Source organism: Loxodonta africana, chromosome 18 (assembly GCF_030014295.1).
Source record: "Loxodonta africana isolate mLoxAfr1 chromosome 18, mLoxAfr1.hap2, whole genome shotgun sequence".
Taxonomy (NCBI): Eukaryota; Metazoa; Chordata; class Mammalia; order Proboscidea; family Elephantidae; genus Loxodonta; species Loxodonta africana.
Genome location: NC_087359.1, coordinates 79084647 through 79097049, shown reverse-complemented (window position 1 = coordinate 79097049; position 12403 = coordinate 79084647). Strand labels below are relative to the sequence as shown.

General features: G+C 38.2%; 1 protein-coding gene across 3 annotated transcripts in view; it reads right to left on the bottom strand.

Moving 5' to 3' along the window:
- The window catches only part of LOC100671416 (protoheme IX farnesyltransferase, mitochondrial), a 210254-nt gene that overhangs the window by 52928 nt on the left and 144923 nt on the right, over positions 1 to 12403 (bottom strand). For all 3 annotated transcript variants that reach the window (XM_064271809.1, XM_064271808.1, XM_064271810.1), the window contains exon 5: positions 12025 to 12095. In XM_064271809.1, coding sequence (XP_064127879.1) covers positions 12025 to 12095 — 71 coding nt within the window. The remainder of the gene's footprint in view (positions 1 to 12024; positions 12096 to 12403) is intronic.

The window sequence follows — 12403 nt, the reverse complement described above, 5'->3', positions numbered from 1 at the left end:
AATAATACAAACCATTCTCTCTGATCACAATGCCATAAAAGTAGAAATCAATAACAGAAAGATCAAGAGAAAAAAAAAAACATGGAAACTGAATAACACTTTGATTAAAAACAACTGAGTATAATAGAAGACACCCGAGAATAAAAAAAAAAATTCTAGAATCAAAACACATCATACCAAAACCTTTGGGGCACAGCAAAGGCAGTGCACAGAGGTCAATTTACAGCAATAAACACACGTCAGAAAAGAAGAATGGGCCAAAATCAAAAAGTTAGTCCTACAAATTGAACAAAGAGAAAGAGTAATGCAAGAGGCCCAGAGCCATCAAAGACAGGAAATAAAGAAGACTAGAGCAGAAATAAATGAAATAGAGGATAGAAAAACAATACTAAGAATCAACACCACCAAAAGTTGGTTCTTCAAAAAGGCTGACAAAATCAACACACCACTGGCCAAGCTGACAAAAGAAAAACAGGAGAGGAAGCAAGTACCCCAAATAAATGATATGGGGGACATTATAACAGACCCAACTGAAACAAAAAGGATCATAACAGAATGCTCTGAAAACCTGTGTTCCAACAAATTTGAGAACTTAGAGGAAATGGACAAATTTCTAGGAACACACTAACTACTAAACTAACACAACCTGGGAAAATCGGAAAAGACCCAAAACAAGTGAAGGGATTGAAAAAACCCAGCCCAGTGCCATCGAAGGGATTGAAGAGATAATAAAAAAAACTTCCAACAACAACAAAAGCCCTGGGTTGGATGGCTTCGCTGGAGAATTCTACCAAACATTCAGAGAAGAGCTTACACCAGTATCACTCAAGCTATTTCAGAGCATAGAAAAGGAAAGAATACTCTCAAATTCATTCTATGAAGGCAGCATAACCCTGATACCAAAGCCAGCCAAAGACACCATAAAAAAAGAAAATTAAAGATCAATATCTCTCCTGAATATGGATGCAAAATTTTTCAACAAAATTCTAGCTAATAGAACTCACCACCGTATCAAAAAAATAATACACCATGACCTAGTAGGATTCATACCAAGAATGCAAGGATGGCTCAACATTAGAAAATGAATCAATGTAATCCACCACATAAATAGAATGAAAGAAAAGAAGCACATGATCAACTCAACTGATGTAGACAAGGCATTTGATAAAGTCCAACACCCATTCCTGATTTAAAAAAAACAAAACAAAACAAAAAACTCCCAATAAAATAGGAATGGAAGGGAAATTCCTCAACATAATAAAGGGCATCTATATGAAGCCAATAGCCAACATCATTCTCAATGGAGAGAAGCTACTGGAACTAATAAAAAGATTCTGCAGAGTAACATGATACAATATCAGCATACAAAAATCAGTTGAATTACTATGTACCAACAAAGGAAATTAGGGAAACAATACCATTTATAATAGCTCCTAAAAAGATAAAATACTTAAGAATAAATCTAAGTGGGGATGTAAAACACCTATACAAATTAAACTACAAAACACTACTGCAAGAGACCTACGTAAATGGAAAAACATACCATGTTCATGGATAGGAAGGATCAACATTGTGAAAACGTCAAGACTCACAGCAATGCACAGAGACAATGGACCAAAAAGAACTGGTAGATGTTCAACCATTTCAGGAGGTAGCACATGATCAAGAACTTATGATATTGCAGGAAGAAGTTCAAGCTGCACTGAAGACACTGGCGAAAAACAAGGCTCCAGGAATCGATGGAATACCAAAAGAGATGTTTCAACAAACAGATGCAGTGCTGGAATTGCCCATTCGTCTATGCCAAGAAATTTGGAAGACAGTTACCTGGCCAACCAACTGGAAGAGATCCATATTTATGGCTATTTCCAAGAAAGGTGATCCAACCAAATGCGGAAATTATCAAACAATATCATTAATATCACACACAAGTAAAATTTCGCTGAAGATCATTCAAAAGTGGTTGCAGCAGTACATCAACAGGAAACTGACAGAAATTCAAGCTGGATTTAGAAGAGGATGTGGAATGAGGGCTATCATTGCTGATATCAGATGGATCCTAGCTGAAAGCAGAGAATAGCAGAAGGATGTTTACCTGTGTTTTATTGACTATGCTGAGGCATTTGACTGTGTGGGTCATTGCAAAGAATGGGAATTCTAGAACACTTACTTGTGCTCATCAGGAACCTGTGCATAGACCAAGAGGTAGTCGTTTGAACAGAACAAGGGTTTAAAATCAAGAAAGGTGTGCATCAGGGTTGTATCCTTTTATCATACTTATTGAATCTGTATGCTGAGCAAATAGTCAGAGAAGCTGGACTATATGAAGAGGAATGGGGCATCGGGTTTGGAGGAAGACTCATTAACAATCTGTGTTATGCAGATGACACAACCTTGCTTGCTGAGAATGAAGAGTACTTGAAGCATTTATTGATGAAGACCAGTATGGATTACATCTCAACATAAAGAAAACGAAAATCCTCACAATTGGGCCAATAAGCAACAGCATGATAAATGGAGAAAAGACTGAAGTTGTGGAGGATTTTATTCTACTTAGATCTACAATCAACATCCACGGAAACAGCAGTTAAGAAATCAAAATGTGGTGCAAAAGACCTCTTTAAAGTGTTAAAAAGCAAAGATGTGACTTTAAGGACTAAGGTGTGCCTGACCCAAACCATGGTATTTTCAATTGTCTCATATGCATGCAAAAGCTGGGCAACGAATAAGGAAGACCGAAGGAGAATTGATGACTTTGAGTTACGGTGTTTTGCAAAGAACATTGAATACAACAAAAGAATGACCAAATCTGTCTTGGAAGAAGTACTGCCAGAATGCTCCTTGATGGCGAGACTTCATCTCACATACTTTGGACATTTTATCAGGAGGGATGAGTCCTTGCAAAAGGACATCATGCTTGGTAAAGAAGAAGGTCAGCGAAAAAGAGGAAGATCCTCAAAGAGATGGACTGACACAGTGGCTGCAATAGTGGCTTCAAGCATAACAATGATCATGAGGATAGTGCAGCAGGACTGGGCAGTGTTTCATTCTATTGTACACAGGGTCACTATGAGTCACAAGGGACTCTAAGAAACCTAACAACAACAACAACAACACCCACAGTGATCTACAGATATAACACAATCCCAATCCAAATGCCAAGATGGAAATAGTAATGATGAACTTTATATGGGTTCCGGATAAGCAAAGCATTATTGAAGAAAAAGAACAATGTAGGAGGCCTCACACTACCTCATTTCAAAATGTATTATACAACCACAGTAGCCAAAACAGCCTGATACTATACAATGACAGACACGTAGTCCAATGGAACAGAATCAAGAAACCAGATGTAAATCCATCCACCTATGTTAGCTGATCTTTGACAAAGGACCAAAGTCCATTAAATGGGAAAAAGACAGTCTTTTTAAAAAGTGGTACTGGCAAAACTGGATGTTCATCTGTGAAAAGTGAAACAGGACCCATACCTCACACCATACATAAAAACTAACTCAAAATGGATCAAAAGCCTAAATAGAAAACCTAAAACGATAAAGATCATGGAAGAAAAAATAGGAACAATGCTAGGGACCCTAATACATGGCATAAATTCCAAACAAACCATAACTAACAAAGCACAAACACTAGATGACAAATTAGATAACTAGGAACTTCTAAAAATTAAACACTTAGGTTCATCAAAAGACTTCACCAAAAGTGTAAAAACAAAACCTACAGATTGGAAAAAAATTTTGAAGTATGACATATCTGAGAAGGGTCTACTCTCTAAAAATCTATAGAATACTTCAATGTCTCAAAAGCGAAAAGACAAATAACCCAATAAAAAATGGGCAAAGGATATGAAGACATTTCACCGAAGAAGACATTCAGGTGGCAAACAGACTTATTAGGAAATGCTCCCAATCATTAGCCATTAGAGAAATGCAAATCAAAACTACAATGAGATACCATCTCACCCCGACATTACTAACGACATTACTGGCACTAATAAAAACAGAAAATAATAAATGTTGGGGGTGATTGGGGGTATTAGAACTCTTATGCACTGATGATGGGAATGTAAAATGGTACAACCACAATGGCAAACGACATGGCACCGCCTTAAAAAGCTAGAAATAGAAATATCTTACAATCCAGAATCCCACTCCTAAGAATATATCCTAGAGAAATAAGAGCCATCACATGAATAGATATATGCGTACTTATGTTCACTGCAGCATTATTCACAAAAGCAAAAAGACGGAAACAACTTAAGTGCCCATTAACAGATGAACGGATAAACAAATTATGGTACACACACACAATGGAATACTACATAACGATAAAGAGCAATGATGAATCCATGAAACATCTCACAACATGAGTAAGTCTGGAGGGCATTATACAGAGTGATATAAACCAATCACAAAAGGATAAATTCTGTATGAGATCACTATTATAAAAACCCAAGAAAAGGTTTACACACACAAACACACATGGACACACAAAAACAATCTTTGATGGTTAGTAAGAAGTAGAGGAGTGGGGAGTGGACATCACTAACCAGATAGTAGACAAATGTTACCTTTGGTGAAGGGAAAGACAACATGCAATATAGGGGAAGTCAGCACAACTTGACCAAGGCAAAGTCATAGAAGCTTCCTAGACACATCCAAACACCTTGGGGGACTGAGTTACTGGGGCTGACGGCTGGGGACTATGGTCTTGGGGGACATCCAGGTCAATTGGCATAACATCATTCTTAAAGAAAATGTTCTACATCCTACTTTGGTGAGCAGCAACTGGTGTCTCAAAAGCTTGAGAGCAGCCATCTAAGATAACTATTGGTCCTATCATGTTCAGAGCAAAGCAGAATGAAGAAAACCAAAGGCACAAGTGACATATTAGCCCCCAAAACTAAAGGACCACATGAATCAAAGCCTCCTCCAGCCTGAGCCCAGAAGAACTAGATGGTGCCCGGTTACCACCATGACTGCTCTGACAGGGATTACAATAGAGGGTCCCAGACACAGCAGGAGGAAAATGTAGAATAAAATCCAAATTCACAAAAAAAGACCAGGCTTACTAGTCTGACAGAGACTGGAGGAACCCCCAAGATTATGGCCCCCAGATACCCTGCTAACTCAGAACTGAAGCCGCTACTGAAGTCCACATTTCAACCAAAGATTAGACAGGACTATAAAACAAACAATAACACATGTGAAGATTGTCCATCTTAGCTCAATCGAGTATGAGACCAAACGGCAACACCTGCCCAAAAGCAAAGACAAGAAGGCAAGAAGGGACAGGAAAACTGTACAGATGGACAGGGAGAACCCAGGGTGGAAAGGGAAATGGGAAGAGTGCTGATACAGTGCAGGGATTGCAACTAATGTTACAAAACAATTTGTTTATAAAATGTTTGAATGAAAAACTAAATAATCAGCAATAAAAAATTAGTTATGAAAATTAGTATTTATTTTAAAGGGGTCGATGTAAATGTGGGGCCTTGATGCTTACACTTTATTAATTTTATGGCCAATCTGCCTTTGCTTCTAGCATTTAAAGAAGTCTGAGGCCACTATGAATTTGATTCCTTGGTTGTGAACACTTCACTCCTGTACTAAATTCTATTGGGATTTTTTTCTTTATGCTTAAAATTTAAGGTTTTTTTTATCCCTTGAAGTCTTAAAGCCAAACAATAGTTTAGCTTAACTAGTAAAAAATGTCTGCCTTGTGCATCATGTTCTTTTAAGAACTATCTAAGTGGGATCAAACTGACAACAGCACCTTGAAAGATCTGATAGGAACCTTAGGGGGCAATGAGTTTATGTCGATCGGGGAGAAACAACTCAGAAAAGGAGGGTAAGAATGGTGGCACAACTGGGAGAATGCAGTCAGTGTTACTGAACTGTACTTGTGGAAACAGTTGAATTGGTGTGTTTTGTTGTGTATATTCCCAACAACAACAAAATAAACAAACAAAAAAAGTAACCTCAATTTCTTTATGTTATCACCTGGTAGTCACTTAATATTTATATTTTAAAGCAAATTTTAAAAACACATGAATGTTCTGTAAACCACTCTGCATATTTCTGGGGTTTTGGCACTCTTCCCAACGATATACTTTTATTTACATATTTTATTGATCTTATCATTATACCCACAACAGCCCTATGAAATGAACAGTTAGGAATTATGATCCCCACCTTATACACAAGGATGTACTGCTATGTAAAGATTGAGTGGCTTGCCCAAACTTAGCGTCAGATAACATTTTTCACTTAGCCCATGATGACCATATGATGAATATCTGAAGACTGAGACATTTTCTATTACAGAAATTCAAAAACAAACAAAAAATTGCTAATGAACTTTTTGCTGTCACCAAGGCTGGACCACACTGAATCCGATTTTCTAACAAGGAAGTAAATGTCTCTGGCATTTATTTTCACTACATGCCTTTGAGTTTGTAGATTCAACTTCTAAAGTGGGTCTACTCATCCATCTATGTGAGTTTCTGTACGGGACTTAAGAATTCTAAGGTGTGCCCTTTGCCAGAAACAGGCCGCTCTCAGCCCAACTCCCTTCTCATAATACTCATTTATAACCATAACATTTTTTTTGTTGCCTCTGTTATGATATTTTTGGTTTCCCTTAAACATGCTACTGCTTTTTATTTTTATTTATTTATTAAGTACACATATTCTTTTATGACATTGGTTAACAAACCCACAACATGTCAATGTTCTCTTCTAAACCTTGGGTTCCCTATTACCAGCTTTCCTGTCCCCTCCTGCCTTCTCGTCCTTGCCCGGGGTTGGTGTGCCCCTTTAGTCTCATTTTGTTTTATGGGCCTGTCCAATCTTTGGCTGAAGGGTGAACCTCAGGAGTCATTTCATTACTTAGCTGAAAGGGTGTCTGGGGGCCATACTCTTACGGTTTCTCTAGTCTCTGCAAGGCCAGCAAGTCTGGTCTTTCTCTTTGAGTTAGAATTTTGTCCTACGCTTTTCTCCAGGTCTGGCCCGGACCCTCTATTGTGATCAATGTCACAGCAGTCAGTGGTGGTAGCTGGACACCATCTAGTTATACTGGACTCAGTCTGGGGGAGGCCATGGTAGCTGTGGTTATTAGTCCTTTGGGCTAATCTTTCCCCTTGAATCTTGAATTTTCTTCATTCTTCCTTGCTCCTGAAGGGGTGAGATCAGCGGAGTATCCCAGATGGCCATTCATAGGCTTTTAAGACCTCAGATGCTACTCATTAGAGTGTAACATTTTCTTTATAAACTCTGTTATGTCAATTGAGCTAGTATAACTGTAACATTTTTGCCAGAGATATCCAAACACATTAGTTGACTGTATTTATCTTTTTCCGTTGTAGGAAAACATAAAGACATTGAGTATAGTTTAAAAATGCTGTTTAGAAGGGGTCTGTATTACAATGTCTACCCACAAACTGATTCGGATACACGGTACTTCCCATTTGTGTGTTTTGTGTTTTCTCTTCCAGGCAAAACAAGTATTTGTAATTTGTATGAAATAACCTTAAGTGTAAAGAAATTCAGTGAACATCATCATCATCTCCTTTATAAAGGGTGGCCTACAGTTACCACACTGGACATTCTTGAGAATGGCAGGGACACTGTCAATAATTCTGCTGGGACAACAAGCATAAAGCAGGACTGTCCTGGCTTACCAGGGTGCACAGTCACTCAACCTTCAGCCCACTGTACAGTCATTCTGTGTGGCAGATCACCTTCCCTACTTCATCTCTTGATTCTGACCATCACCCGATACTCATATAACATGGACACCTTCTCTCCTTTTTTCTTCTTTCACTGTCTTGGTTTATGCCCTGGACCAAGCTGAACCATAGAGATGCAACTTTGACTTCAATGTCTGGCCAAGAGTTCCCCCTCCCTGCTTGCTTCAAGGCCACACACTCTAAAATGTTGCCATGGGGAGGTGTTCTCTATTAACTGTCTGTGGCTCACACCAAGGGATGCCTGCTATTTGGTCTCCTTTATAGAAGTTGCTGATGATACTCTTCTACCACCATCAACAATTGTCCCCTATCCTTTACGAACCAAGAGGCAGATGTTTGGGCTCCACTAAGTGGTCCTTTCTTTGTAGGGACAAAGAGTCTCTGAGAGACAGTTAAGTGTACTTGTTAGGATCTTGCGGGTCTGGGGTTAAATGGACCAGGGTCAAATTCTGGTTCTGCCACCTACTCAGACAGCACGGGCAAATTACTGATTCTTTTGGAGCCTCAGTTTCCTCTCCTGAATATTGCTAGAATTTAACAGCATGTGCCTCATGGTGCTACAGTGAGAATTAGGTATTAATAGTACATGTAATGCTTTATCATCATTATGTAACTGATGTCAACAGAAAATGGAGAATGAAATTTACTGCTCAACCTTATTAACTACATGAATTTGATAAACTTTTCTTGTGGCCTTATTTATCCCACATTCTATTTTCTTTAATCATGACTTTCATTACACATTTTTCTAATTTTACTAAAAGTGTCTAGTAATACTTCAAATTCTTTCCAGAATAAGGAATAAAACTGAACAACCAAAAAACCCCACTCTCTTTCCCGTCAACTCTATCAGACTTTCTGCACCCACTTCTTTCCACCAAGTTTTTCTTGAAGACTAACAGCACAAAGAAAGGCAGTCCTGCACAACTGTGCCAGCGGATTCACATAAGCAAAGGGCGCCTGTTGGGTCGCAGCTCTTCAGGACATCACAGAACAACCACTCTGTGCACAGGTTTCTCTCCGTGTCACTATGTTACTTCGACTCTTCAGAATATAATTTTGTTCATTTCAACAAAATTTTCAAAGTAAGCTGCAGTCACTTGTAAAAGTTAATGAACTATATTGTTTCATAAACGTTTACAGTATGTCTTTAGGATGGATAGAAACCACTCTGTTTACAAAGGCTGAAGTAGATGTCATCAGCAGAACACTTTCAGAGGAATTCTTTCCCAGACGTACAATACTGCTGTCCACTAACAATGACAGCGATAACAGAACTCACACTTCTTGTACCAAATTGTAAAACAGTCTATAAAGTTGTACAGAATTAACAAGGTTTATCACTTCAAATCAAAGGTAGTAATAAACACCAAAAAGAAAATCGCAAAATAAACTGGCTAAGCATTGTACTTAAATAGTCAATAGCTGTTGTGAGCATGAGAACCACTGAGGCTGAGAAATAACCCATACGGCCACGCTTTTTGTGAAAAAACATCTGTGTGGCACACAATATTTTACTATATTATGATAAATATTAATTGGTAAGATTCAGTCCTAAAAATATACTTCTTAATATGTGAAGATTTGTGCTCCAGACTCATAACAGTTCCTGGCAGCTATTTAATACACCCTAGCTATAAAAATAAATTTGTGTCTATTTTCTTCAGGCTTATAATTTGCCCTCTAAAATACCAATTAAGGTTCATTATTTAAAAAAAAAAAAAAGAATTTGTGTGGGCCATCTTGCAAACAAAAGAAGATATAAGTTTAAAAAGAGTAAGTAATAGTACTATAATCTCCCTTCCTCTAAAAAAGAAGGGCATTGCCAGCAACAACCATGAGGGCCAGCATGACCTTGCCTGGCTGCACTAATAGACTTTACTTTCCCAAAGCAGAGGGAATGGACTAAACTGGGCAAAGACTGCTGTTGTCATTAGGTGCCATTAAGTTGATTTCGACTCACAGAGGCCCCTCTGACAGAGCAAAACTGCCCCATAGGGTTTTCTAGGCTGTAATCTTTATGGGAACAGATAGCCAGGTCTTTTTCCCAGAGAGTCACTGGGTGGGCTCGAACTGCCAATCATTTGGTTAGCAGACAAGCGCTTAACCATTATGCAACCAAAGATCCTTTGGGCAAAGATTATCACTACTTTCCTAATGACTACACTTTTTGTTATGGATAACATTGCGAAGAATGGCAATTCCAGAACACTAAATTGTGCTCAATCTGTATGCTGAGCAAATAATCAGAGAAGCTGGACTATATGAAGAAGAGCAGGGTATCAGGATTGGAGGAAGACTCATTAACAACCTGCGTTATGCAGATGACGCCACCTTGCTTGCTGAAAGTGAAAAGGACTTGAAGCACTTACTAATGAAGATCAAAGACCACAGCCTTCAGTATGGATTGCACCTCAACATAAAGAAAACAAAAATCCTCACAAATAGACCAATGAGCAACATCATGATAAATGGAGAAAAGATTGAAGTTGTCAAGGATTTCATTTTACTTGGATCCACAATCAACAGCCACGGAAGCAGCAGTCAAGAAATCAAGAGATGCATTGCACTGGGTAAATCTGCTGCAATGGACCTCTTCAAAGTGTTGAAGAGCAAAGATGTCACCCTGAAGACTAAGATGCACCTGACCCAAGCCATGGTATTTTCAATCACACCATATGCATGTGAAGTTGGACAATGAATAAGGAAGACTGAAGAAGAGTTGACGCCTTTGAATTGTGGTGTTGGCAGAGAATATTGAATATACCGTGGACTGCCAAAAGAACAAATAAATCTGTCTTAGAAGAAGTACAGCCAGAATGCTCCTTAGAAGCAAGGATGGTGAGACTACATCTCACATACTTTGGACATGTTGTCAGGAGGCATCAGTCCCTGGAGAAGGAGGACATCATGCTTGGCAGAGTACAGGGTTAGCGGAAAAGAGGAAGACCCTCAACGAGGTGGACTGACATTGTGGCTGCAACCATGTGCTCAAGCATAACAAGGCTTGGGAGGATGGTGCAGGACCGGGCAGTGTTTCGTTCTGTTGTACTTGGGTTTGCTATGAGTTGGAGCCCATTCGACAGCATCTAACAAGAACAACAACAGTTGCTGGGCGTATTCCTATACTCCTCCTGCTTCCAAAGGAGTGCATGAGTTTACTGAGGATAAATGATTGGACATAAATTCCAATCTAAATCACTTACTTGTGATTTGACCAGTGGCAAGAACTGCTTTTAACTTTGTGATGGGTAATGAGAGTCACAGTCTCGCCTCTAAAGATAAATCACTTTACACAAAAGGGCTTCTGACAGTTTCAAAACAAACACAACACAGAGTTTTGTTTATACTTCAAAAAAGGAAGTAAAGTATTAGATATATATGAGGGTTTTGTACTTAAATCTGATTATATAAAGATCCCTTTTTTAATATAATGGTATTTTAAGTTCATTAAGAATTAAATGGTTAAAAACTGTTAATATTAAATATCATTTTTTTGCATAGACTATATGATCGTATCTGCATTTCTTTGTCTTTATCTTACTTAACATGTCTGATAATTTGATCCACAAGTATTAAGTAAAATAAAGTACACTAAATTTTAGGTTCCATGAGGGTACTGCCTGGAAATATGAAAAGAGAATTTAGGACAGTCAGTATAAACCATTTGGGCCTTTTTAATCTTCTTATTCTCCTAGGCTTGTGATACACATTAGATCCCCCCCCAAAAAAATTTAAAACGCTGATCTTCAGGAAGTAAAATGTTTAATTATTAACGGTTAGTGGTATTAAAACATTTATATGCCTTTTAGTTCTATTTAATTGAATTTGGTGGAAAGGAGAGTAATGTGGGCAGTACTTTATTTGGCATGGAACTGCATTATCAGTTTATTTGAAAAAATTACTTTTCAGATGTATCTTTCTTCAGTGGCCCCATACGGATTTGTCTAACAATCGTGTGTATTAATGGAATGTTTTTATCTTCAGTCACTGTCACTACAAGTGAAACAATGTCCATGTTTCAAAACTGAATTTAATAATCTGCAAGTTATTCCCACAATAAAATGCACATTTTAGATCCACGTGAAGTGCTCTGTAGTACGTATTAGTGTGGAAAGTACTGGGAATCCACAACAATCTGCCCCTTCGAAGGTACGGAGCTTTAACTTCAGCACTCAACGCGAAAGACTGAAATGACGTAGGATGAACAGGCCACCGAACGTCCGGTAATGTGGGGGCGGCTTAGGTTCACGATTTACCTGATCTGCCCACGAACCAGAGGTCTGTTCTTTGTCCTATTCATGTTGGAATCAAATGGCACCTCAAAAAACTGTAAAAAGATTGAGAAAAGACAGAAAACATTAAATATAATAAGAAACAATTCTCCTCTACCTGCTTTAGTTTCACAAATATTTCCACAGTAAACGCCATTTTAATTTCGATAGTATGAATTAACGGTCTTGGCACTCTGAGGTAAAATTCTCCGGGAGAGATACATTTTTAAAACAACATGCATTAATTGTCAGGAATAAGCACAGATCTACTTTTATCCATTTTGAAAACCACTTGTTAAGTATATGATTCTATTCTTTAGAGCCACTATTTTGGGTTTCAAGCATTAGTGCTATAAATGATTTC